General features: G+C 41.2%; 1 protein-coding gene across 1 annotated transcript; it reads right to left on the bottom strand.

Moving 5' to 3' along the window:
- ABRAXAS2 (abraxas 2, BRISC complex subunit) lies at positions 1–27,793 on the bottom strand. The gene is made up of 9 exons (XM_032423339.1): positions 27,690–27,793; positions 23,691–23,781; positions 19,880–19,916; positions 16,964–17,030; positions 8,253–8,443; positions 7,330–7,449; positions 6,737–6,821; positions 5,086–5,200; positions 1–2,673 (listed from the first exon to the last, which is right to left on the bottom strand). Exons 1-9 carry the CDS (start codon positions 27,786–27,788, stop codon positions 2,204–2,206), a joined length of 1,275 nt encoding a protein of 424 aa, XP_032279230.1. The 5' UTR covers positions 27,789–27,793; the 3' UTR covers positions 1–2,203.

Raw genomic sequence — 27,793 nt, 5'->3', positions numbered from 1 at the left:
CAGACTATGGCCTCAGATTTTGGAAGAGATACATTACTCACTGGGAACGGCTCCCACGGAATCCAGAGCTCTCTTGCTAGCCAGCAGAGCGTCATCCTAAGGTGGTTCTGTCACTCCAGACACTCTAACAGCACCAAGTTCTCTCAGCTCCAGATGGTCGACTCAGGCTGAGCAGTCTCTTCAAACAAGCTCAGCTCTTACTTGAAAGGTGCCTTTGGGGGACTTTCTAAGACTATGTGTTGTACTCAATACTCCTCTCTCTTGATACTCAACACACGCTCCTTGAAATCAAGAGAAACATTTTAGTAAATTGTGTTCTTTGATTTCCCCCGAAACCAGCCTTACCAAAACTCTGCGTGCAGATGAGTTTTTGTGACCCTTACAACACTATATCAAGTCTCCTGAGAGCGGCCTGAATGAGAACACCGAGGCGAGACCTTTCTGGGGGCGCAGACACACAGGAAACAACGGTACCATGATTAAATAAGTTTTTATTGTCACATTGAACTGCTTTGTCAGATATACACTGTAGGTTTCAGTATGGCATAAAAATAAAGATATTTTCCTGAATGTCAAAATCTGAACAGAGAAGATGGCAATGGCACTTAAAAAAAAAAAATAAATTCACACTGGCGCTGAATTCAGCCGCTAGAAGGGAGCTCATAAAAACCGGAACACATTTGCAGATAAAGTGGTCTGCAACCTTTCAAATCCAATGGCAGTGGTGTAAGGCCAACAAAACCATGAGAGCAGGAAAACACAGACCCCACAGCGTGGCTCTCTGAAGAACGGCAGTTTGAGTATTTCATGTTTCAGTCTACACTGGGTAACTGTGCATTGGAACTGAAGCTCAGGGAGTAAACTTCTTTCCAACAAAATGAAACTACTTTTTTGGAACCTGGATTTGAAGCCTCTCTGACACCTTCCTTATTCTCACAGGTTTTAGCTAGTTCAAAGGAAAGGCAGGTATGTCCCAAAGCGTTAACTTTGTGGGCGGACCTCATCACTGTATGGTGGGTCTTATCATTTCCAAACCAGGAGCCTAACATGCTCACGAATGTCTTTAGTGGTTTCACACATTCTGGGCAAAACTAGAAAACAAGCAGTAATTAAATAAAAATATAAGTGCAGCCCAACAGAAAGCCTCTACACATTCTGCAACTATCCTCCAAATAGCAATTAAAAAAAAAAAAAATAAGTATGGTTATTTGGATTTAAAATGAATCTTTATTCACCAAGATTCCCAAACAGTTTATTAAATGTCTTTTCCTCCACAAATAAAACTAACACTAGGATTTGTCAGAAGAGCTAAATGAATTATATCCCTTACATATGAACTCAGCTAAATCCACTGTGTCTGGAATCTGTTCATCATAAAGCTCAGGTCTGGAGCGTAACTCCTCTCTGTCACCCACTGCTGTGCGTCCTTCATCTTTAGACTCCAGAACAGAGACCGTGAATGTGGCTAGTGCAACAGAGCAGTCGCTGTAATTCCCCGAAAGAAAAATAAGTAATTTATTTTATGACATACTCATTTGGATGATTACTTACTGGTAATTAGTATTTCTACATTTTTTTTTAAAGGCAACCATTTTAAGTGACAATATGTATCAGGCTAGTAGAAAAAAGTTGAAACAAAGCCCTCTCTTTTGATCTCAGAAAGTCATGCAGACAAGAGAAGGTACATCCGATTTGTTCCAATCAGGCTTCTTGGAATTATCAAAATTTCTTTCTGGCAAAGATGAATTTGGCTCATCATAGAAAGAAGGTTCTTTGAAGGCTGCTGCTAAAGTCGTTTCCCTTTGAAAAAGTAAATTTCAAGGCATGATAGTGCAAGAGGTAAGTTTTTGATTTATAGAACATTTATAGACTAATTGTGCTTAGTCTCTAATTTCCAATTTATTTTAAAGAACAGAAACTACATTGATAAGTTTCACTTTGCCTAAATTTACCAGTACATCCATGAATCGCACCAGAATTAGGACAATCTGATTATCTTAATGATTCTGTCATGAAATCTGCACACTGTGTCTGCAGGTGAGAACCGGCGACGTGAGGCTCCCACCAGCTCTGTGCCCGAGTACCCTCCTGTGGGGTGGCCAGGGTCTGAGAACGCAGTTCTCCCCCCAGATTAAGTCCTCAAAAAACTCTCTCAATAAGCAATTAAGAAAAACAGCGCTAAGTGGAGAGTTTCTTTGTTTAGCTAAATCTGGGAGGTCTGAGTGTTCCTGGAGCCCCCGTCAGGATGTGTCATGGGTCGAGAATCCCTCGAATGGGAGTATTCACTATTAGAGGGTTCTGTGGGGTCAATCAAATTTTCATAATCACTGTCATCTGATTCCTCAACACTGTCTGCAGCTGCTCTTTGGGAAGGAGGAAGGTCTGTGCCACTTCCAGGATACTTCAGTCCGGCACTGGTGGAAGCATAACTGGAAGAACCCACGGCTTGAGGTCGAGGCATAAAGACACTGGTTTCCATGCGCGAATGGCTCAAAGTACTTTCTTGATTGTTTGGGTGAAAATCAGAATAAGGGGGAGGAGGATCAGAGGCCTCTGCATCTCCAAGTGTACTTCTACCTTCAGCTGCAAGCCCAGAATAGGGCATCCGAGGGCTGAACGCTGGCCCCAAACTTTCAGACGGCACCTGTCTGTTGATCATCGCTTGCTGCAATCCTGGACGGAAACAGAAAGAAAATCGTAACGCTTTCTCTATTTTCACAGCTTTGCATCTCAACGCATTAAATGGTCAACTTGAATGTTCTGGAAAATGGCAACAAAGAAGTGAAACTGATGATGACTCTTAATTATCTTACATTTGCATAGTACTTCATAACTGACAAATCCTGTTGCTATACATTAATCCATTTAAGCCTCAGAAAACCTTCTGAAGTATTATTGTGATCATCATTAGTATCACTGCTTCCAAATCATTAGGCAAAGAAACCAGAGTTCAGAAAGGTGAAGTGACTTCACTAAAGGAGCGGCCAGAAGTGGGGCAGATGCAGGTCTTTTAAATGCAGGTCCCTGTGCCATTTTCCTCCCGTTAATCACTGTGCTCTCAGACTGTGGGGATGGAAGGATGAGATACACAGTCCTTACCACACTTGGCACTCATCTGAATGTGAGCTTCTTCTTTGACAGGCCTCGCATCAAAAAAGTATACTTCTTTACAACTACCAGTCACAATACACTCATACACCATTTTCTTTCTTTCTTTCTTTTTTTTTACACCATTTATTCCTTAAAAGTTTGAAAGCCCTATGGTAGGTGGCCAATTTTCCAGGTTCTGGACCATAAATATAGCACTTTTTTTTTCCTTTCTTTTTTTAATGTAAGCTCTACACCCAATGTGGGCCTCACACTCACAACCCCGAGATCAAGAGCTTCACGCTCCACCGACTGAGCCAGCCAGGTTCCTGATACAGCGTATTTTTATGCCTGCTCTGGAAGAGTTCAGATCACATCTGGACTCCTATCTACATGAGTCCCTAGCCTTGAAAAATACTGCTACATGGTGCGCCTGGGTGGCTCAGTCGTTAAGCGTCTGCCTTCGGCTCAGGTCATGATCCCAGGGTCCTGGGATCGAGCCCCGCATCGGGCTCCCTGCTCAGCGGGAAGCCCGCTTCTCCCTCTCCCACCCCCCCGCTTGTGTTCCCTCTCTCGCTGTGTCTCTCTCTGTCAAATAAATAAATAAAAATTTAAAAAAAACGAAAAGAAAAATACTCGTACAAAATTTAGAAGAGAACAAGGAAAATAAAATCTCCCACAATTCTATCATCCAGATAACACCGTCAGACTTTTGGTGAAAAGAGCACAAGATCTGGGGTTAAAAGATATAAATTTTAGATGTCGGCCCCACCCTCCTTTTCTGAATTCCAGTTTTATTATCCAGCCTTGTGTGTGTAAGAGTGTGTATTTTAAACACAGCTGAGGGCGCCTGGGTGGCTCAGTTGGTTAAGCGACTGCCTTCGGCTCAGGTCATGATCCCAGGGTCCTGGGATCGAGTCCCGCATCGGGCTCCCTGCTCAGCAGGGAGTCTGCTTCTCCCTCTGACCCTCCCCCCTCTCATGCTCTCTCTATCTCATTCTCTCTCAAATAAATAAATAAAATCTTTAAAAAAAAAAAAAAAAAAAAACACAGCTGAGATCATTTGTTTATGTCATTTTACATCCTACTGTCTTCACTTAAGATTATATACTGGGCATTATCCCATGTCATTAAAAATTCACTTCAGTGGCTGTACAATATTCCACCATATAGCTATGCCATTTCTACTGCTATTTATTCAACTCCTCCAATAGGTTGTTTCTCAGATTTTAGAATTATAAAGTTGTGATTAATACTCTTGTATGTAAATCCCTGTCTGCATTTGATTGTTTCTCGAAAAACATAACACTACAAATGAATCAGATTATCACGTACCCAGAAATATAAATTACATTTTAATTGGTTTGCAAGTATTCTTATTAAACTAGGAAAAGTTATAAATTTAACGCACAGATGTTAAATCTAGTGGTATTATAGCAAACATGTCTGTTCCCATGCTGGAATCAATAGGTTCTTGGGCCTCATTCTCATTCAACCAGCTGGTTCCTTAGCTCAATTGTATCCATTCATCCACAGCTACCAAAAACCAGACATTTAAAGTCTTTGCTGTGACCCTAAGAACTAAATATGAAGTGAAAAGAATATTAGGTAGCTCCTTTTTTTGGTATGTGATGAACACAGGACGTGGTCCCTACACGCTAGGTTTGCCAGGGTTAACTCAGAAACATCACAGCCGCGGTAAATAGATCCCAGTAGTCGACTCAGGCATAAGTCTGCAGTAATCACTTCTCGGGATTTACTCTAACTTGCTTCAGCCTTTCTATGGTTAGTCTTCTTTCTCTTCTAGTTTCAGATACTTGAAAGGTTACCATGAAAAAGAGTACTTCTCTTCTGGAAGTACGAGTGAATGCTCTTTCGCCAACAGCCTCACGGGGGACTTGACGATTGCAGAGGATTCCTATGATTCATCATATGGTTTGATGTTTGAAACAAGACATTTCCCTGATACTGAACAGTGAAATTAGTAGGAAAACTCACTTCTTTCTTGCTCCTTTTCATTTTTCCTCTGAGTGATTTGTCTTCTTAATTTGTTCACTTCTGCCTGACAAGATTCAACAACTCGCTCACTCTTTTCTACATCTGCACACACTGCCTGAGGGAAAAATGACAACAAGAACAATCAGTTTCAAATCCAAGCACAAGGCATTCCATGAAGATAGCACGGATTGCAACCCTAGGAAGAGCCCAGATGCTTTATCAAGTTAAAAAGCAGACAGGTAAGGTAAAACAAAATCATGAAGGTCCAAGGAACCAGTATTGTTCACTGACCCGCTTTCTTAATTTTGTTAAGATGATTATCTATTTAGCCTGTAAATTCTTGAAAAGTTAGGGTGAGGTGGGAAAGATTTAATTTTTTCCTTCGAGTATGCTTTTTTTATTAAACTGAAAGAAGGATTTTTGATACCAGTCTAGCACACAAAGGACAAACAAAAGATAAGACGGGAATGAGATGCTTTCAACTTTAATTTATAACCAACAATCAAAAATCAGATGTCACAAATAGACTTATTTAACAGAAAATATTTATAATTAGGAGGAGTGGAAAAGAAAATAGTTTCAAAGTCAAGACGCAATAAAGGCGGCTAGTGAGACTACGTCTCTGCCATCTCATCACCCGCATCAGGGCACTCTACGTCAGACTGGTGTTCGCAGAGCAGGCCTTATTCAATAGGCAGTGAAATGCAGAACAGCCACTTTGAAGTCGGCTGGACAGTCTGCAAAGAGCATGGTCATGAACTTAGGACAAAAAGTTGTTTTTCACTGTACGTTCCTTCCATAGCAGAAATCACAGAAACTATGGAAAGTAGGCCGGTCACGAGTGAGCCTCTTTAAAGTTCCCTATATTGCTAGGTGGGCCGTGACCTGACTGTGGAACATGGACACTGGAAACTGCCTGTTGTAGGCTTTCTTCTTCAGTCCCAGGCGGATCCCTCTGCTTTCTTCTTTTTCAGCAGCTGCCTACATTCCCTTCTCTATTCGTTGGGGCTTCTTCAGGCCTACCACCCTCCTTCTTGTTCTCAAAGCCTCTTTTGTTCTTAGGGTTTAGGGCAAATGACTCCTAAGAACACACTGGGGATGATGAAAGATCCTGGGAAAGTACTGTTAGCACCTAGCTCAATAAGTGGCTTGTAGGAGATGTTTCCATAAATATTTATTGCATGAATGACTAGGAATGAACAGGCTCCAGTGCAATCCTCCCACTTGATGGAGGTAGCTGGGGGCAAAGCAAGTGACCCAGAGCGAGGGAGCAGGGCTGTACCAATTATGGGTGCCCTGTGATGCAGTCTCAACTTCGAGTGTACTGATGGAGACAGCTGTGATCTTAGGAATCCTTTAAACTCGGAATAGATTTCCCGAAAGAAAACACTGTTATAAGTGGGGTCACGAGTATTCAGAATAGTAATGTTAATGCTGTACTTCAGACTCTCTACTTCAGGCGCATAATGAGACAGCCTTTTGTAGGCCGGCATGAGTAACCACTCTGCACATAGGAGATTATTTTGGGAAAGCACATTATTACTTTTGGACTATGATTCATTTGTTAGTTGGGAGATTATTAAAAATTAAAGTAGAATTAAAAGCACTTGGGCATATAAATAAGACAAAAACTAGTAAATAAATCAGTTACCTGCACTTTCTCCTGAAGTGCATTATAAACCTGATAAATCGCCCTGATGTCTTTCATGACTCCATCCTTGTCAAAAAAGTCAGTACTGGAAGACAGGAAAAAGAGGTCACAAAATTATTATAACTGCTATGGACCCAAAAGGCACTTTCCTATCACTTCCGCCTCGACCCATTACATAAACGCTGCAACTCCAAGGGACTGTCTCAGCAACAATGTCCACACTACTAGGATTACAGAAGAGAAAAAAAAGAACCCATGTTACCAAGACAACTTAAAACATAATAAAAAGCTATACATTTTTCAGTGGCTACATTTAGCTTTTGGAACCTCAGAAATATACATACTCTGTCCAAACTTTTATATATAAAAAAAAAAAAATTTTGTAGCAAATGTTTAAAAAAAAATATTGGTAAAAATAAACTATCTGTTCAATCAGCATAAAATTCTGACATACAGTTGCAGTGGTCTAGAGGATGACCTGACTGCATTTTTCAGTTTCAATCACATCAAACTCGATTTCACATGTCTCCATAAATCTCTTAAATACTCTTCACAAAAGGCAGGAAGACATTTTCATTTCACTTTCAACTCACCCATGCTCTTTGATAACTTTGGCGTAACTCTGAGAAGTATTTGGCACTGAAGACACTTTATACTCCTGCTGGCTAGTATTGCCTAGATTGGGGATAGCAAGGGATATCCTTTGATTATACCTGTAGGAAGGTCAAGAGAGTTCGTGTTAAAGGCGCTGCTCTTCCTCAACTGTGGGTCTTGGCAGGAGGAGTTGGAGTCTCTGCACTGCTGAACTAACAGAAGGTCTCACAGCACAGCTACTTGCACAGACAACCCAAGGATGCCTGAGTTAGTAGAAACTCGACTGTAACTCCTTGAGAGCAGAGGTCTTGTCCCCACAGCAACTGGCAGAGTGCTGAGGAGGTTGTAAGAGCTCAGGAAATACCTGCTGATTGATTAATTAATGAAACCTTGAGAATGGCTATTTAACAATTTGTTTTCATTGATGTCGATGTAATATAGTCTACAAGTGAATTTCCAGAAGGAAACCTTTCTGTTATTTACAGATAGACATCATTATCATATTTTTTTGTTTGTTTTGCTTTCAAGAGTTCACAATGCAAAACCCTCATTAACCAGTAGGTGGATCAATTTGACAATTTTTCTTTGAAATCTGTTTTAAAATTACTTCCAGAGCAGTAAAACTGTATTTCTACATAATGGATTATGGAGAAGCAAATGATGATTTCCAGCTGTTTATTCCTGTAAGGTTTTATGCATAATTAACATATCTTGCTAATGCTTCTTGATTCAAAAACAATTTTAATTTATACAACTGACAGGAAAATACCTTCTCTCAAACAAAGAAAACTAGCTGAAAGAGAATTATAAAAGCTTTTCTTTAAAGATGCTATAAAATGCACATTTTCAAAGTCATAAATCCCAATTACATGTACCAACATCTTTACTATTTATTTGAGGCTGGTGGGAACGCTTTCTTTACCTTCGATTTGGTCTAAAGAGGACGTATTCTAAAGCATGAGTGGAATTGTTGGCGGTGGAGATGAAGCTGAAGAGAAGGAAGACGAGGTCGGGCACCCCAAGGATGCGGGTAAGCTGCTTATGGATAACCTGTTCTCTGTACGACATCTGCTGCTGTGTGTTTCGCCGGAATCTGTACCATCCAATAACTTTCTGCAATAAAAACAGAAGGAAAAAAGGATGAAAAGTTGCAAGAAATCTTACGAATTTAATTCTGAATGTATCCATACAAACACTTGTACACATACTCATAGCAGCTTGACATGCAACAGCTCAAAACTAAAAACAACCCAATTGTGGGGTCCCTGGGTGGCTCAGTCGGTTAAGCGTCTGCCATTGGCTCAGGTCATGATCTCAGGGTCCTGGGATCGAGCCCTGCATCAGACTCCTTGCTCAGTGGGAAGCCTGCTTCTCCCTCTCACTCTCCCTCTGTGCTCTCCCTCTCTCTCTCTCAAACAAATAATAAAAATCTTTTAAAAAATTTAAAAAATAAAAATAAAGTAAAAACAACCCAATTGTTTATCAACAGGTGAATGAATAAACAAACAAAATTCCTAGAAGAAAACACAGGCAGTAATCTTTTGAGATCAGCCGTAGAAACATTTTTCTAGATACGTCTCCTTTGGCAAGGGAAACAAAAGCAAAAATAAACTACAGGGACTACATAAAAATAAAAAGCTTGCGCGCCTGGGTGGCTCAGTTGGTTAAGCATCTGCCTTCGGCTGAGGTCAGGATCCTAGGGTCCTGGGATCGAGTCCCACGTCGGGCTCCCTGCTCAGTGGGGAGTCTGCTTCTCCCTCTGCCCCTCCCCAGCCCCTCTTGTGCTCACTCACTCTCTCTCTCACAAAACAAACAAAAAACAAGATAAAAAGCTGCACAGCAAAGGAAACAAAACTAAAAGACAACCTATTAAATGGGAGAAGATATTTGCAAATGATGTATCCAATAAGAGGTTAATATCCAAAATACATAAAGAACTCATACAATTCAACACAAAAACCCAAATAATCCAATTAAAAAATGGGCAGAGGACATGAATAGATATTTTTCCAAAGAAGACATACAGATGATCAACAGACACATGAAAAGATGCTCAACATCACTCATCATCAGGGAAATGCAACAAAACCACAATGAGTTATCACCTCACACCGGTCAGAATAGCAAAAAAAAAAAAAAAACCCAAACCAAACCAAAACAACCCACAAGAAACAAGTGTTGGCAAGAATGTGGAGAAAAAGGAACCCTTGTGCACTGTTGGCGGGAATGCAAACCGGTACAGCCACTGTGGAAGACAGGGTGGAGGTTCCTCAGAAAATTAAAAATAGAATTACCATATGATCCAGTAATTCCACTACCAGGTATTTACCCAAAGAGGGGCGCCTGGGTGGCTCAGTCCTTAAGCATCTGCCTTTGGCTCAGGTCATGATCCCAGGGTCCTGGGATCGAGCCCCGCATCGGGCTCCCTGCTCAGTGGGAAGCCTGCTTCTCCCTCTCCCACTCCCCCTGCTTGTGTTCTTTCTCTGTCAAATAAATAAATAAAATCTTAAAAAAAAAAAAAAAAGAAAATCCTCACAGTATTAAAAAAAAAAAAAAGAACACTAATTTGAAAAGATACATGCACACCTATTGTCTATTGCAGCATTATCTACAATAGCCAAGGTATGGAAGCAGCCCAAATGTCCATCAATAGATGAATGAATAAAGAAGTGGCATATATATACACAATAGAATATTACTCAGCCATAAAAAAGAATGAAATCTTACCATTTGCAACAACATGGATGGATCTAGAGGGTTTAATGCTAAGTGAAAGAAATCAGTCAGAGAAAGACAAATACCACATGATTTTACATATGTGGAATTTAAGAAACGAACAAAGAAAGAAAGAGACAAAAAACCCATACTCTTAAATACAGAGAACAAACTGGTAGTTGCCGGGGGGGGGGGGTGAAATAGGTGAAGAAAATTACGAGTACACTTATCATGACGAGCACTGAGTAATGTACAGAATTGTTGAATCATATTGTATACCTGAAGCTAATATAACACTGTGTATTAATTATACTTGAATAAGATATATTTTTTTAAAAAAGGGCACAAGGAGACTTACAAGGATATGTTCATCATCTTATTATGCTGATGGTTTAATGGGTGTATGAATATTTCAAAACTTACCAAAGTATATACTGTAAATACGTGTAGTTCACTGTATGTCAATTATACCTCAATACAATGACTTAAGAAGTTTAGCTTCATCAGCTCTAACTGTAGGATAACTAAACTGCCTAAGTGAATTAAACTGATAGGTTCTCTGGAAGAATATCTCTTATAATGTGATTTGCTGGACATCCGGGAGCTTACTAAAATGCTACTGGGCCCACCCAAACCTGCAGAATTAGAACGTCCAAAGGTAGAACCAGGAATCTGAATTTAAGATAAGTTTCTTGAGTTTTTTTCTTGTGCACATTAAAGTTTGAAAAATCTGTTGTAGAGACAATTCTTTATCAGAGGAATAATCTTCATATAGCCTCTTTTGTGAAACATTTTAAGTGAAAATCCTGTTTTAAGAAGTAAAGGTAGCTTAAAATTGTTAGCGTCATATTAAAATTAACAGTAAAGGGTGCCTGGGTGGCTCAGTTGGTTAAGTGTCTACCTTCGGCTCGGGTCATGATCCCGGAGTCCTGGGATCAAGCCCCACATCGGGCTCCCTGCTCAATGGGGAGCCTGCTTCTCCCTCCCTCTCCCTCTGCCCCTCCCCCTGCTTGTGCTCTCTCTCTCTCAAATAAATGGATAAAATCTTAAAAAAAAAAAATTAACCGTAAATTTAGGGGTGCCTGGGCGGCATAGTCAGTTAAGTGTCTGACTCGTGATTTTGGCTCAGGTCATTATCTCCAGATTGTGGGGTTGAGTCCGGCGTCAGGCTCCATGCTCAGCATGGAATCTGCTTGAGTTTCTTTCTCCCTCTGCCCCTCCCGTTCATGCTCTCTTTCTCAAATAAAGAAATCTTAAAAAATAAATAAATAAATAATAAAATTAACAGTAAATTTAGATTATCTTTTGGTACTTTCATGTAGGAAGGGAATGAACCAACCTTTGCTGAGCCCCTGTGCCAGGCCCACAGGTAGCTATTATTACAAATATTTTCACTAATTATTACAACCTTGGGAGGTAAGTAATGTTTATTCCATGGGGTTCACATCACATGCAAGTAAATACAGGGACCAAAGAAATAGTTGCTGCCCTCATGGAGTATTACTGAACATAAAGCATAACTTCCAGTTATATTAAAGCAATTAATTCTGATATTCTTTATTTTTTAAATTTTAAATTTTTTTAAAGGTTTTATTTTTTAAGTAATCTCTACATCCAACGTGGGGCTCAAATTCACAACTCTGAGATCAAGAGTTGCATGCTCTGCTGGCTGAGCCAGCCAGGCCATCCCGATATTCTTTAAACAAAAAGAAAACCCAAACATTTCTGACAATATAAATCTTATAAAAGAGATGTTTTGTCCCAAGTCACTGAGCTATTGAGTGACAGCCAAGATGTGGAACCTGTCTATCTTTTCCACTGTACAATGGTAACTCTGCAATTCCAAACTGGTCACATGATAATGCTCATGAAAAAGTGAAGAGTAGGGGCGCCTGGGTGGCTCAGTCGTTAAGCGTCTGCCTTTGGCTCAGGTTGTGATCCCGGGGTCCTGGGATCGAGTCCCATGTCGGGCTCCCTGCTCAGCGGGAGGCCTGCTTCTCCCTCTCCCACTCCCCCTGCTTGTGTTCCCTCTCTCGCTGTCTCTCTGTCAAATAAATAAATAAAATCTTTAAAAAAAAAAAAAAAGTGAAGAGTAGGTTCTAACAAGTTCCCAGGTGATGCTGATGCTGCTGGTCCAGGGACCACACTTTGAAAACCAAAGCTCCAGCTGAAGCCCCTCCACATATAAAGATGAAGGGAGGGAAACAAGGGCACCCTCTGAACACTTACCTTCATTTAATGAAACATTTAGATTAAAATACCATCTTTAATCCTTTCACAGTGGGGAAATCATAATGAATCATTTCACAATGTATAGGTATATCAAATTAACACAATGTTAATCTTACAGCTTTATGTGTCAATTGTACCTCAGTAAAGCTGAAATAAAAAATAAAATACCAAAAAATACCAAAAATACCAAAAAAAAAAAAAAAGTGAAGAGTGGTTTTCTTCAAAGAAAAAAAAAGTGGGTAAGAAAAACCGTCACCTGGCTGGAGGTATTGATGCCTGAGAACACGGCACATTACACTCTGAGCCTGAGGAGTATGTCGGGGGTATGAGCAGTAACACTACAGTTCGCTCCTTTGGAGGATGGGGGTGTGTCTCTACTCCCTCCCCTGCCTCCCTGCAGAGACCTGAACACTGCTAGCACGTTGGCTGCTCTCATGAAACACTCACTGATGAGCAGAATCTTGCAGGTGGCTACTGGATGAGTCATAATGCTTTTCACTTACGTGGATTCCAATTGTTTTATTCTATCTGTATTTTCTGAGGAACAGGAGCCTTATACATTTATTTTGGATATCAACTGATAGTAATCAACTTATTCATTTGTTATCTGCTAAAAGAATAACCCCATTATTCTTACCAATGAAAGATGAGATGCCAAATTAATTTACATTCGTGACACCTACGATTCTACCTTTTAGAGCTAACAAGCTAGTTGCAAGACTACTGAGAAACTACCTCCTTGACGCTAAAAAGCCCATTTCTGACAACTATGTCTGGGCCATGAAGAAAAACTGTGGACATTTTTCCCTATAACCTTATTTCTGCTGAAGTTTCTTAGACAACTTTTCACAAAGACTTTCCTCTCTACTCTCAACTAGACATTCACTTACACTTTTTGGAGCCAAAGCAATCATCCCCAATACTGGGCATGCTTGTCATCTTCATGTTGTGAGCCTTTTGGCCTTACGATGATATTAAGGTGGAAGTTATGTTTATCATCATCTACTGCAGAACAGATGCTTCCAGAAGGCAGAAACTCCCCTCTCACTTGCTTTTTTGGCCTTAGCCCAAAACCTGAGGCTTGTACAAACTTCATAAACACAAAATGGATTCTGCCAGGGCAGTAATTCTGCATGTTGCAGTAGATGACCACGTTATACCTACTGGGGGATTCTTGTATCAAAAACATTAGCCTTGGGGCGCCTGGGTGGCTCAGTCCATTAAAAGTCCAACTTTTGATCTCAGCTCAGGTCTTGATCTCAGGGTTGTGAGATCGAGCCCCATGTTGGGCTCCACACTGGCTGTGGAGCCTACTTAAAAAAACAAAAAAACATTAGCCTCTATCTTAAGCCTACCATTAAACAAAAATGTTTTAGCAATGTTGTGGAGTTTCTATGTTTGAGACCACATGCTCTCCAGATAACAACCTATGGCAGGTATACTACAGATCAAAACAGCAAATCGAATTTTATTTTTTTATTATTTTTTATTTTTAAGATTTTATTTATTTACTTGAGAGAGAGCAAGTGCATGAGTGGGGGGGTGGGAGGGAAGAGCAGAAGGAGAGAGATCATGACCTGAGCGGAAATTAAGGGTCAGATGCTCAACTGACTGAGCCACCCAGGTGCCCCAATTTTATTTTTTTTAATAAGCTCTACGCCCAACGTGGGGCTTGAACTCACGACCCAGAGATCAAGAGTCACACATTCTACTGAGTCAGCCAGGTACCCCCCGGCAAATCCGATTTTTAAACCCCCAAGTTAATTTAGAAATGTGTCCTTATCTACTGCTAAAAAAACTACCTGGTAGAGTCCTTTTCTTTTTTTCAACTTATTTGCAATTAGAAAACACTGTTACAAAGAAACTCCTCACATAAAGTTCCTCTTCATCAGCAGCATCTCCCCACTCCCCTTCCCAAAGTAAACACTTTCAAGTTTGGTTGCCTTCCTTCCAGATCTTTTTCTGTACACCTGAATACTCATTCAGATTTTTGTTTTTACATAAAACAGGCTCAAATTATAAGACTACTTTTTTCCTGTAACACCACTTTGAGATCTTCCTAGGTCACTACCAAAAACTCCCCTCATTCTTTTCAATGGCTGCCTCACATCCCACAGTACAGAGGTGCCAGAACAACCTACTTGACCATCTCCCACTGGTGGACATGGAGATTTCTTTCAAAACCCTCACTATTAAGCAAAGACTCAACAAACATACTTGTTATGCTAGGTTCAGAGGCCAGGCTGCTGGGTTTAAGTGTGGGCTCCACCATTACACCCTGGGGACCCTTTAGCAAGTTACTCACCCTTGTTGCCTCAGTTGTAAAATGGGGATGGTAAGAACAGCAATTTACCTCCGAGTTCCAACATCCAGAAAATGCTTAGAACGTGGCCTGGCGCAGAGTTAAACTATTCATTAAGCCAGCCTTTCATATCTTTGTGCCTAGATGCAAATGTTTACTTGGGCCAGATTCCTAGAGGTGGAACTGCATATTTAAAATTCTGTTATTGCAGGGCACCTGGCTGGTTCAGTACGTGGAGCATGTAACTCTTGATCTCAGGGTCAGAAGTTTGAGCCCCACACTGGGCATAGAGATTACTTTAAAATAATAATAATAATAAAGAAAATAAAAAATAAAATTCTGTTATTGCACAACTCTTCTCCTAAATGTTTGTTATCAACTTACAAGCCCACCAACTACAGCTTCCCCATTTCTCACAGTCTTACCAAAGCTGGGTATTAGCAATCCTTTTACACTTTTGCTAATCTGATGGGCAAAAAAAATAGTATCATGCTGTTTCGACTTGCATTTCCTGACTGAAGATAAACATCTTTTCATTTATTTCTTGGCCATTTGTGGATTTCTTTTTCTTTTGTGAATTTCCTGTTCATATTCTTTATTCATTTTTGTCACTTTAAATTTTTTCATCTATTTAGAAAAAATACTTCAGGGCGCCTGGGTGGCACATTCGGTTAGCATCCCTGTCTTGGTTTCAACTCAGGTCATGATCTCAGGTCGTGGGACTGAGCCCCAAGTTGGGCTCCGAGCTCAGCGTGGAGTCTGCTTAAGATTCTCTTTCTCCCCCTCTCTCTAACCCTCCCACTCATGCTGTTTGTCTCTCTCTCTCTCTAATAAAATCTTTAAAAAAGGCGCCTGGGTGGCTCAGTCAGTTAAGCGACTGCCTTCGGCTCAGTCATGATCCCAGAATCCTGGGATCGAGCCCCACATCGGGCTCCTTGCCCAGCGGGAAGCCTGCTTCTCCCTCTCCCACTCCCCCTGCTGTGTTCCCTCTCTCGCTGTGTCTCTCTCTGTCAAATAAACAAATAAAAATCTTAAAAAAAAAAAACAAAAACCTTAAAAAACTTAAAAAAAAATACTCCCGTTACTTTTAATGTGTAGTGAGTGCTCTAGAAAACTGTGCTCTGATGAGAATTTTCATGGAATAAATTTCAGTTTTAGAAAGTGTAATAAAAGTTCACTGTCTAAAATATGAAAATACATGGAATGAGGAGATAGGTTAGTGGTTGGGATAGGAAGGATGGACTCCCGAGAGATTCTAGAATATATGCTCCTGGGCAAGTCACTGAAAAAAAGAGCGCTGGACCCCAATGCCTGTGACTGCTCTAACTCCCTTTCCCAGGCGGACGGCGACGGGGTGACTCTACGGAGACCGAGCACCTCCTGAGCTCGTCATCATCCACAAAGCTGTCTGTCCTTTCTTCCAGCCTTCCCAGTCTTCCTTCCATCTTACCTGCTTTGCTTTCCGCTTTTCCAATCGACAGTCCTACTGAGGCAGCCCGTCGATCAGAAAGGCTGCTGACTTACTCTGACTGCACTTACTCCTGATGCCCTTCTTCAGACACCTTGGGGACCAAGTCCCACAGTGCTGATTCTTTTTTTCCACGAGTAATCTTTTAAAAGGTTTTTCATAATACATGCTTCCAAACAAAGGCATTTTGTTTTCTATGTGACAAACTGAAAAGTTTTAATATTTTTTTTCCTCAAGGGATGGTTTAATAACAAATCTATTTTTCTGGAATTAATATTTCAAGGTAGAAAAGTAAAACCCACACATGGTACAAAAGAGTAAATTATAAATGAGATCATCAGACAATGCTGCTGCAATAAGACTGGTTCATTTTCAATTCTATTCAGACTTGCTTACCATCCATAATCAGAACATTATATGCCTATGTTGGCAGAAATAATGAACACATTACCTTTTGGAAAAACATCTATGTTTGACATTAACTGAACTTGAAAGGGTAACATCCAGAGATGTTTAATTATGACTTACATTTTTTAGAAATATTTTTCCTGGTTATAAAATTAATGCATGTATATAAGATATTTGCAAAATTATTTTTTAAATAACAAAAGAGAAAAGCAGAACCACCCAGAATCAACTCAACTAATTTTTAACTCTCTAGAGTATAGTTCTTGTTTTTCCTTCTGATTTTTACATAATGGAATCACACTATAAATATCTAAATTTTTTCTATTGATAGGTTATAAACATCGTCTCAGATCTGCAATTTACCCTTAAAATCTACTTAAGTCAACAGAACTTTCATACATTAATATCAAATCATATTGTTTCATTTTACATTCCTGTCTGGTTTTAAGTTTAGGTGATAAGATAAAGAGTGATTTCCAAATCAGACTGGGCAACAAATAGAACATACCTTTCTCCGATCTTTAAGAATCCTGTCCAAACTCTCTTCATTAACTTTGCTTGCATAGTCATAAAAACTGTTTTTTTTAAAAGAGAAAATATATTTTATTAAAATTGTGTGGTATTATGGGTCACTGAATCCTAAGAGTTGGTAATCAAGATATAAAGATATAATTGCTTATCTTCAATAGATAACCAGAGAAATCAATCTCAATGCTTTACTGATGATATAAGGTGGCTTTTGCATCAGAGAATACTCAAGAGACTGCTGCATTCAAAGGGTATTACTTCCACATGTGGGAGGTACTGATCGCAAGTAATTAGGAAATGTGTGGTTTCCAATGGCTGCGACATCTTTTCCTTGTTTCTTTTTTTTTTTTAAAGATTTTATTTATTTATTTGAGAGAGAGAATGAGAGAGAGAGAGAGAGAATGAGAGAGAGAGAGAGAGCACATGAGAGGGGGGAGGGTCAGAGGGAGAAGCAGACTCCCCGCTGAGGAGGGAGCCCGATGCGGGACTCGATCCTGGGACTCCAGGATCTTGACCTGAGCCGAAGGCAGTCGCTTAACCAACTGAGCCACCCAGGCGCCCCATCTTTTCCTTGTTTCTAAGTATCAGTTACTTATGGAGAAAAAATACAGGCGCTCATTTTCTGAGAAATGCAGAAGGGAAATGAACATCTGTTGAATGCTTAAGAGGCTCGGCTGCATGCTTTCTCATCTTATTTCATTTCATTCTTGCCTCAATGCTGTTAAGCAGGTAGAGTGCAGCCCAACATGTCCCAAGTTTTATTCCCATTTTTGTAGATAAAGATACTTAGGTTAAGTGACTTGCCTCAAACCAAACAGGTGGTAGATGGGAGAGCTGGGATTTGAAGCCAGGTCTGCCCCTCATATAGACCTCCCTGACCAGGATCCTACCGTGAGCAGGCATAATGATGTGTGGGCTTTCTTACCACTGATTGTGCTTTTAGGAATGCCATCCTTGAGACATCTGGGGTGGCTCAGCTGGTTAAGCATCTGCCTTCAGCTCAGGTCACGATCCCAGGGTCCTAGGATCGAGTTCCACACCAGGCTCCTTGCTCAGCCGGAGTCTGCTTCTCCCTCTCCCTCTGCCCCTCCCCCTCTCATTCTCTCTCTCTCTCTCTCTCAAATAAATAAAATCTTTAAAAAAAAAAAAAGGGAATGCCATCCTTCCTCCCTCCTCCCACCAACGTTAAGCCCAGGCCTTATAAAGCAGTAAGAAGGGGTGCCTGGGGTGGCTCAGTAGGTTAGGCAGCTGCCTTCAGCTCGGGTCATGATCCCAGGGTCTGGGATCGAGCCACACGTCGGGCTCCCTGCTCAGCAGAGAGCCTTCTTCTCCCTCTCCCTGCCACTCTGCCTACTTGTACTCTCTCTCTATCTCTCTGTCAAATAAATAAATTAAAAATCTTAAAAATAAATAAAGCAGTAAGAAGTTCAAGAAAGAGTAAAAAAACAAAAACAAAATAAAACAAAACAAAAAAAACCCACTGAACTGAGAGTCAGGAGATACCAGCCTCAGCTCAGCTCTGCTTCTCACTGTATGATCTTGGGCAAGTCACCTAACCTATGTGGTCTCCACTTCCCTTTTCACAAAAGAAAGAGTGTGGAGTAGACACATGATTTCTAAGGTTTCTTTCAGCTCTAAGAATTATAGGTGTATGATTTAAACTTAGTTAAATCCTTCTGGGACACCTTTACTGACAGTGTCGTAAGGAATTCCTCAGAAGGGCAAGGCAGGGCGCACGTAGAAGAGCTTTGAAGAGTCAGGGCCAAATCAGACACTTGCATGGACCAAACACAGCCAATGTGTGGACCAGGGCCTGAATCATTTCATTTGCTCTGAGATTCTTCTCAAATGCACTGCTTGTCTGGCTTCCCACTCCTCTTTCAGTTACGTATAAATCTAAAAGTGATGAGGATCTTGGCTGTTTTCAGACTTTGTCCACAGGTAACCATGCTGCATGAGGACAATCCTCTAAAATAATCAGTGGATAGGTGTGTGTGTGTGTGTGTGTGTGTCCGTGTGTGTGGTGGGGCGGGGGGGGGGGGGTCCCCAGGAGTTCTTGGGTGCAAGGGCCTAGGTGTTTGGGCCAGCTGAGACTGGGACAGGGGTCAGGGTGAAAGCAGCAGGGGACATACAGCAGTAACAGCTGGACACCAGGGATTGGCAGGTGTTAAAGAAGGGAGTACTGACCAAGAACGCTGAATCCTACTACTGTGGGCAGCTCGGAGAAGGGAGGTACTAGCTTCTGGGAAGGTAGAACATGCTCTCAGGGGGGTTTAAGAAAGAGCTGAAATCATTATACCAGCCAGCAAGTGGAGGGCTCTGGGGCTGAGAGCAGACAGAGGCCTGCATATTGTCTGGGGAGAAGTCTGGTGGATGGGGGTTACTGGCCCTTGTCTCTCTCACCCCCCACACGTCTGTCATTTGCTCCCTCCCTTCTGAATGTCACTCCTCCCATTTCTTTCTCTTGCTGTCCTTTAGTTGGTCTTAGTATGCAACTGGTGTATGTTAACTTACATACACACAAAAAGAAAGTTCCATGTTCCCTTTCCTTACATTTTAAAGTTGAACACCGAACATTTTTTATTCTTCTTAAAAACACCCATTAAATTCTTTTATCTGTATGCGATTCTTGACTAACTTCTTGCTCTGTAGCTGCAAAGCCCTGGCCTGGGAGGCTGCTGGAGTAGGCTTTCACTGTAAACCACTGAGGCCACGACTTCTACCACCCCCTCCCCTTTCCATGACCCGCACACACTGACCGTACCAGTGAATCTGGATGCCCCCAGTTATACCTGTCACTTCAGAGCCACAGGCAGCTACAAGCCTACATTCACTAGTTTTTAATCAATTAATCTTTTAATAAGGACTCAAAGTGACAAAGAAGGATGTGGCTTACCTAAAAAGTTTTGAACACGGCTGATGATTATGGATTTCTGTAATTAGAAAGAAGGAACACAGCTTAGTTGATCATGTAAGACACAGGCAAGTATGAAGTAGCCTGCTCGTTTGTTTGTTTACCGAAACCTCAAACAATATAAAGACAAGTTTTCCTCTCCCAAATAGGTGCCGTGTGTACACTACTGAGGGCAGTGTGTCTTCTTAACACTGCAACTCAGGGACACCTTCTCAGGATAAAGTAAACTGGAGAACACATTCTGTTTCCATTTGTCCACGTCTGATGAGCACACATCTGAAAGCTTTTATTCAGGAACATGCAGCCATTGTGCACCCTCATGCAATCTCAACAGCTAACTGGAAACATTTAATCAAAGTGGACAAGCAATGTGAGGGCAGCCTGGGGAGAGGAGGGCCTAACCACCCTACCATCAATAACCCACTAATGGTTCAGGACAAGTTGGGCTAGGTGTTTTGAAGGGGAAGGGAGGAGGAAGCTCTGGAGGCCTGTTAACCCCTTCAAAGATGGTCAGCACCAAGGGAAACAGTCCTTTATAAGCAGATCCTAACAGCTTCTGGAAAGATTGCTGTGATTAACCAGAGTGAACAATTCCTTCAAGCTCATCAGGGGGCTTAGGATCTGGGTTGCTTTCTAAGACCATGAGACTAATTAACCACTCGATCCTATTAATAACATTCTTCTGGACAGAGACTCATCACCTGTTGTTTAAAAAGCCACAGCCACAGAGTTCTAGGCTGCAATTTTAACACAATTAAAACGAAACCACGACCCTGGAGGCCATGGGACTATGCCCATTAGCTTCTGTACTGATGTCGATGCTGCCAAAACACACACACAGATGCAATCCTTCCGCTGGAAAGACGAGTTCATTGCCTGGCATGGCTGCTGACACAGTGATGCAAATAAGAAAACCTCATCCAGAAACTGTTCCTTCTTTTACCCCCAACAATAATACAGTACATCATCCTACATTATTTCTGCGATACTATTAGTAAAGCAATTAGAATGTGGAACATTTGTAGCAAAAACTTTACAGAGGGTTCAGGAAAAAGAAAGAAAAGCTCACCTTCTACTTTAAAGGAACGAGTATTTTCTAAAAACCCTAGAGTCAATCTGAACCCCAAATACACACTGCTGTCATCAACTGCCCCAGCAGACTTCTGTCATGATTTACAACTGGGATTAGAAGCACACTAAAGATATGACCTAGATATCATGTAGCATTTGCTAAAGGAAGTTGAACCTTTCTCTGTAAGACTTTTTGCAATGCCTAAACACTCCATGGAGAAAACAGGGTGAAGGCCTCAAACGTGATTAAGCTGCAGATTGGAATGAAGCTGGCTGGCACACTGACTGATAGATAGACCTCTGGAAACAGGCAGGAGCAGGGCAGCCTCACCTGGGATTCTAGAGTTTGCCATGCCTCTAGAGTTCATTCACATGGCAGATTCCTCTTCACGTATATATGGCGTCTCTGCACTCATTTCCTTAGAGGTCCTCCCCCACCCCCACCCCACCCCTACATCTGGCTGTTCTCACTGATCTTCCTACCTCTGCTTCCCCTTCTGGTGGAGACTCAACAGTCCCACTACTCCCTCCTCCATCCTTTCCAATAACTGCAGTGGTATCATCTAATTAACTAAGGAAGCTCTTCGGTGGCTGCCTGCTCCCTCCCCTTCTAGAACTAAGGGTGGACAGCTCTGCTTAAAGTGAGTCAGCCCAGCTTTTAACACAGAATGTGACACTTCGTGGTTCAGAATATAGCACTCTATATGAAGTCCTTACTGTATAAAGTAAAAGTGTCTGTGCATGGATTCAGACATTTGCAACAAATAACAACTTTGGTCGATTCGTTTTATTTAAAACATCTTACTCTGGAGGTTAGGCTATGCCAGAAAATTTCTTGATACCACTGGTCTGGAATACTACTCACGGCACTTTACCTAATATTTGGCCTTTCAACCCAGGTTTGGAGTCCCTGTTTCTATTTCTAACATGTATTTATTTTTAAAAGAAAACTATTATAATGATAACAATACATTTAAGATAATACCAGCAAACAGTTTGCCCATGAGATCCACAACCGTTTCACACAGTGAACTGAATATAGCTAATAAATTACACATTGTGCAGAAGATGGTTGTCATGGCACTGCCTTAACTGGGACTCTATCAATTGGTAATTCTCTGGATCTACAATACCATGGAAACGTATTTACTGCAAGAACCAGCAGGTTTATGAATCAGATACGGTGCATAAAGCTATAGAATTTGAATTATTTGCCATTCTATTTCTTTAAAATAAATAAATAGCCAGAATATTCATCAGAAGTGCTATTTTTATGGTCATGCCAGGTAGGACAGCTCTTTTTTGCATGGTTTGCAGTCCGTTAACTAACTGTCTGGCATTTTAACCTTCATATACCAAATTAGTTTTGAAAATCCAAGTGCAAATAATAAAACTACAATCATGTTCAATGAAACCAAATTCTCTATTTTAGGATTTTAAAGAGTTAAGCAAAACAGAAACAAAACCTCAGTGAAAGAAGAGCCGTATACAGCATATCAAGTCTTTATTTAACAAGTCAGTATTGTGAGGAGTGGGTTTTATCGTTTGGGTCCTTTAGGAAATGAACTGTTTCTTGTTTTCCCCCAATCCTAACCCTACCTCAATCCTCATCGTGTCCTAGAAGGATATGAGAACTAGAAGGCTTGAAATTGATGATGTGGCCCCAACATAATCTAACCTGCCAGCAGTATTTCAAACCAGAAACCACTCACCTTCACACATTCTGTATTTTCATCACATAGAAACAGGCCAGATTCCCTGTATATCTTGTGCACTCCTTGCTCTCTGTTCCTCTGAATGCACCGCCCACTGACCCTAGGTTCACCTCCTTCATGACACCTTTACTCTCTACTGCTTTCACTCACTAGCAGGTTTTTTTTTTTTTTTCAACTGATGGGATTTTCTCTGTTCCTTTCTTAACAGTACTCATCTCGTATGGTTGTCTGGGACTTCTGTGCACTTGTCTTATCCTCCCCACACTCCAGGAATATAGGGATGCATCTGGGTATTCCTCTCATTGCCTGGCACACGCCTCACACACAGATGGTCAGTAAATGGTGGTGGCCTAAGTGAAACGTCCCTTGCTGTGTTCTGAGTATCAGGATATGCTGTTTGGAGACATGCTCAGGGTGCAGCTGAAAGGAGTTTGATCCCTATTTATCAAAAAGAGACTGATCCAAAGAGAAAAAAAAAAGAGACAGACTGATCCAAAGACAGTGGGCGCATCTATAAATACTCCTTCGTCTTCCCCAGCAATCACCCCAAAATTGACTGTTTGGCTTGTTCTTCAGAAGGCTGTGTAGATTTAGCAAATAGCTCATAAAAACAAGTGTGAACATCTTTGCCAGATCCCTCCAGAAAGGACCAGCCCCAAAGATCCTCGCATTACAGTATGTGGTGATGCTGACAACAGGGAATAGCCCAATATGCGAACCAGGGGTTCACTGTGGTTTTGAAGAGACTATCGAGAGAGCACACAGCAATTCAGTAAAAGACCAGCTGGTGGATACGAGCTTTATGGACTACCTACAGCCAGCACAGCAAGTTCACACTGACTTATAAAACATTTCATACTAGCTATCAGTGCAGATGATTTGCATTGTGATTTTAGCTGCTTTTTATGTACTCTTTATCTTTCAGATTAAAACCAGTTAAGGACCAAAGAACAAAACAAACAGCATTGATACAGAAAAAGAATTTTTCTGCTCAGTGACAAACTCACCAATTACTTGCAGAAATTCTGTGTTGCTGATTTGTGAGTCACTGATGCTAAAGGTTTCCTCTTGTCTTACCTCTCCCAGCAGAAATCCTTCCTAAAAGTAATAAAAAAAAATAGTTGCAGACTAAAAATAAAGATGATTTTTTACTGGAATTAAGAGGAATTAAGGGCATTATAATTTTATAATTTTAACAATAATCCAAATAGGCTTGCCATATAAACTACTATTCAAACCAACAAGACTAAAGCAATCTGAGATGTATCTATTAACTGGATTGTTTGAAAAAAGGATTCCATACACAATGAAATATTTTAATCCCTTCAAAAAAACCCTGGTTTTTTTTTAAGCAAAAATAAGGAGAGTGAATTCATTTCCTAAATCCTACTGAGTGTAGTAACCAATATCAAAAAAGCTCAGGAAGCAGAAATACTCCAAGGTTGTTTTCTTGAAACAGCATACAGTTTATTTCATTGTTTTAAAAGCACTGTTAACGATACAAGGATAAAGAAGTTAACAATGCACAACGAATTGCTCTTGTACAGGGTGCGGGAAACGAGGATTTCAGCAAATACATCACTCACATGAACGTTCTTCCTTAATAAACGCTGAGGTTAGTTTCTTTACAGCTTTGGAGAACACAGGCCATCAATCCTGGCTTACGCAGCACACAACCTACTGTGGCCGCACTTGCCGTTGTGCTGAGCACAAGCACGGCTGGAGAACATTAATTCTATGTGCCTCAGTAACTTCCCTATAGAGGGTGAGCTAACAGGCTGCCCTGCCATCTCCCTTCCTGGGTAACCACACGGCTTGCTCCTTCCCTCTGTGTGGCTCTTTACTCAAACGGCACCTTATCAGAGAGGCCTTCCTCGGCCAGTGAAACAGAAACAGGGCGTGCCAAACACTCTGTCCCCTGCGTTTTCTTCCCAGTCTTCTCCCAGTCTGCCGTGGCACATCCTTAAATTAACAAACAAACGCCTACACCTATTAAATTGTAAGCTCCAGGAGAGCAGGGACTTTGTGCTTGTTCATTGCTGTATCTCAGCAACTAGCACAGTGCCCGCCACATAGGAGGTGCTCAATAAATACTGGCTGAGGACATCTGTGGAAACAATGACCTTGTACTACATACCTTCCTATTCCAGGCTGACCCTTCGAATCAATTAAAGAGGTTGTCTAGCTTAAAAACATTACCAGTTGGAGGGGCGCGTGGGTGGCTCAGTTGGTTAAGCGACTGCCTTCGGCTCAGGTCATGATCCCGGAGTCCTGGGATCAAGTCCCACATTGGGCTCCCAGCTCAGCGGGGAGCCTGCTTCTCCCTCTGACCCTCTCCCCTCTCATGCTGTTTCTCTCTCTCTCTCGCTCTCTAATAAATAAATAAAAATCTTAAAAAGAAAAAAAAAACATTACCAGTTGTAATCTGTGGGAGTGAGGAGGGAGAGACAGACGCTTTACAGCATAGCTTTTGTATTAGATTAGGGGAGGAGTGTCCTAAATTCCCAAATCATGTATGGGGCATTTCACAAACTTGAGTAATATACAAATCCCCTTTAAAAAAAAAAAATTCTCTCAAACCTGAAAGAATATCTATGACTACTAGTTTGAGAAACAGTGACTAAAGAAGCTTGTTTTATCCTATGAAAGTCTTTCAGAGAAGATTTCTCTTTGTAACAAATCAATAAAAATTAAAGTGAAAGCAATTTTTTTTTAAATTCCTACAGAACTATACATTTTAAGAACTGATCTCCAGATCCCTAGTGTTCCACAGCCAAAGGCTGCCAAATTTAGAAAATAAAAATATAGGATACTGTTAAATTTGAATTTCAGATAAACAACAATTTTTATGTAATATTTAGGATATACTTACACTAAAAAATTATGTCCTATTTATCTGAAATTCAATTTAACTGAGGGCCCTGTATTTTATCTGGCACCTCTATCATAGTCCTCAGTTTGAAAAAGTCAACAGTGACAGCAAGACATTCTAAAACTAAGTTAAACGAATGCTTTTTATCTGCTGGTCTGGATTATGGGAGCCACTGTTACTTTATAGCAGGAAGAAACAAACTATGGTGTGTGGGATAAATCTAGCCTCCTGCCTGTTAGTGTACAGTCCACAAGCTAAGAAGAGTTTCTACTTTTAAATGGTTGAAAAAAAACAGGACATGTGAAAATTATATGAAATTCAAATTCAGAGTCCATAAATAAAGTTTTATTAGAAACTGTCATCCTAATTAATGTATTATCTATGGTTGCTTTCTCTGTACAAGAGCAGAACTGAGTAGTTGCTACATAAACCACATGGCTCACAAAGTCAAAAATTTTACTTATCTGGAAAAAGCTTGCTAACCCAGCTCTATAGAATGAGTGGTTTTAAACTAATTTCTTGCCTGGACAAAACAAGAATGTGCTACAAAAGCAAATTTGGTTCCTCAACTTAAAAATATATAAAATTGACATTAAAGTATTCCACATATATAATTGTGGCAAGGTTAACATAACCAGCTATGGTCATATAAAATACACTTGCAAACTACTGTCATGGTGAAAATTTCCATGAAGTCTAGCACCATGCCTGGCACAGCATAGGTATTAAAGGAATAGTTCTTGAATTAAATTAATAACAATCTAAGTAAAATAGCAACTCCCTGCCATTTGCAGAAAAACTATCTGCTTTTCAACAGGTAGCTGCTTATTCTTACAATAACCTTGCTTTTTACATAAACTGTGATATTACTAGGTACTCCAAAAACTAGAGATGTTAGAAAGCCATTATTGAAACCATATTTAATACTTCCATGGACACTAGGAGTATCACAAACCACCTATATATGGAACTTCATTACATTATTAAATAGCTGGCTGTAGTATCAAAGGCCTTAGCATCCAGAGACATCTGCTAACTCTGGAAAAACCCACGTTGTGTGTATTCTATCATTAATCTCTACCATCAACACTATAGGAAAAGTAGAATAAAATTTAATGCCATCCAATTTACTAACAGAATCCCCTCTATGACATCAGTTTTTATTAATGGAAGCTAAAGTTGCAGACATCAAACCAAATCCAGTTCCTTATTCTACAGTGTATCATTTTGCTTTGTAATGATAACCTCAAAACCCCCACACTTATTAAATGAATTCGAATAACTCACTATTAATATCTCTTAAAATCATCTCTCAATTTGGTGGACAGATTAAATATGGACTTAAAGATAAAAATTATCTAGTTTCACAAAGAAACTTCCATCTAGGCGAATGACATTAAAAGACAATTAGTAAAATAAAGACATTGAAGCAGACAAGCTCTGCTCCCTCCGAGCTCCGAAGCCTATGCATTTCCGATCACTCATACGTAGGCCTGTCATTTCCCTATTTCACTACGACTAGCGCCGTGGTTTTAGAACATTCGCCAAAGAACTAAATATGCAACTTCAAGGCAAGCAGACCCTACACCTAACACTCCTGTTTACATTCTCCATTTTCCATCGAGGGGAAGAAAACACACGAACGTATCTAACAAGCATGAATAGTGACAACCATGGTTTCCCTCGTCGCACCCCATGACAACCTGTGAGACCGGCGGGCGGGGCTGGGTGCCCGGCTCCTAGAATAAAGCTCGGTCTCTCCGCGCTTTGCTGACCCCGGGAGCCCCTCGCAAGTCCAGAAGCCTGACTCTCAGGGAGGGGCAGGCGCTTGGTTTCCACTAAGCGACTCCTGACACTGCCGGCGGCCAATGGAGACAGCTTTGCTAAAAGGGAGACCGCTGTCCTGAGAGGGCCAGGAGGCAGCAGGCACTGAGTGAGGGGGCCCATCCCGGGGGCGAAGGAGCCCTAGGTAGCAGGAGCTCGCCGGGGGCGGGAGCCGCCCGGGTCACCAGCCCCTCGGGCCCGCCCGGGAGCCCGGGGGACGAGCCGCGAGTGGTCCCGTCTTGGCCGCAGGCACCGGCCCGGGACGAAGGCTGGAGGCTCCAGCAGCCGCGGCGGGGGGCCCGGCACCTACGTGGTCGGCGTTGCTGTTGGCGCTGTGGAAACACACAGCGCTGAAGGTGTAGCCCGAAATGGAAGCCGCCATGATGGAAATCTCCGACTCCCCCATCATGCCCT

The sequence above is a fragment of the Phoca vitulina genome, unplaced genomic scaffold (genome assembly GCF_004348235.1).
Source record: "Phoca vitulina isolate PV1807 unplaced genomic scaffold, GSC_HSeal_1.0 scaffold28, whole genome shotgun sequence".
NCBI lineage: Eukaryota > Metazoa > Chordata > Mammalia > Carnivora > Phocidae > Phoca > Phoca vitulina.
This window is presented reverse-complemented; position numbering and strand designations above follow the sequence as displayed.

Excerpts from the sequence above, each read along its gene's own strand:
- ABRAXAS2 (XM_032423339.1), bottom strand. The coding sequence starts at position 27,788 with ATGATGGGGGAGTCGGAGATTTCCATCATGGCGGCTTCCATTTCGGGC. Across the intron at positions 8,444-16,963 it reads TTCTTAAAGATCGGAGAAAG|AAAGTTATTGGATGGTACAG; the intron begins GTATGTTCTATT and ends TTTTTATTGCAG. Across the intron at positions 2,674-5,085 it reads TGAAAAGGAGCAAGAAAGAA|GATTGCAGCAAGCGATGATC; the intron begins GTGAGTTTTCCT and ends GTTTCCGTCCAG.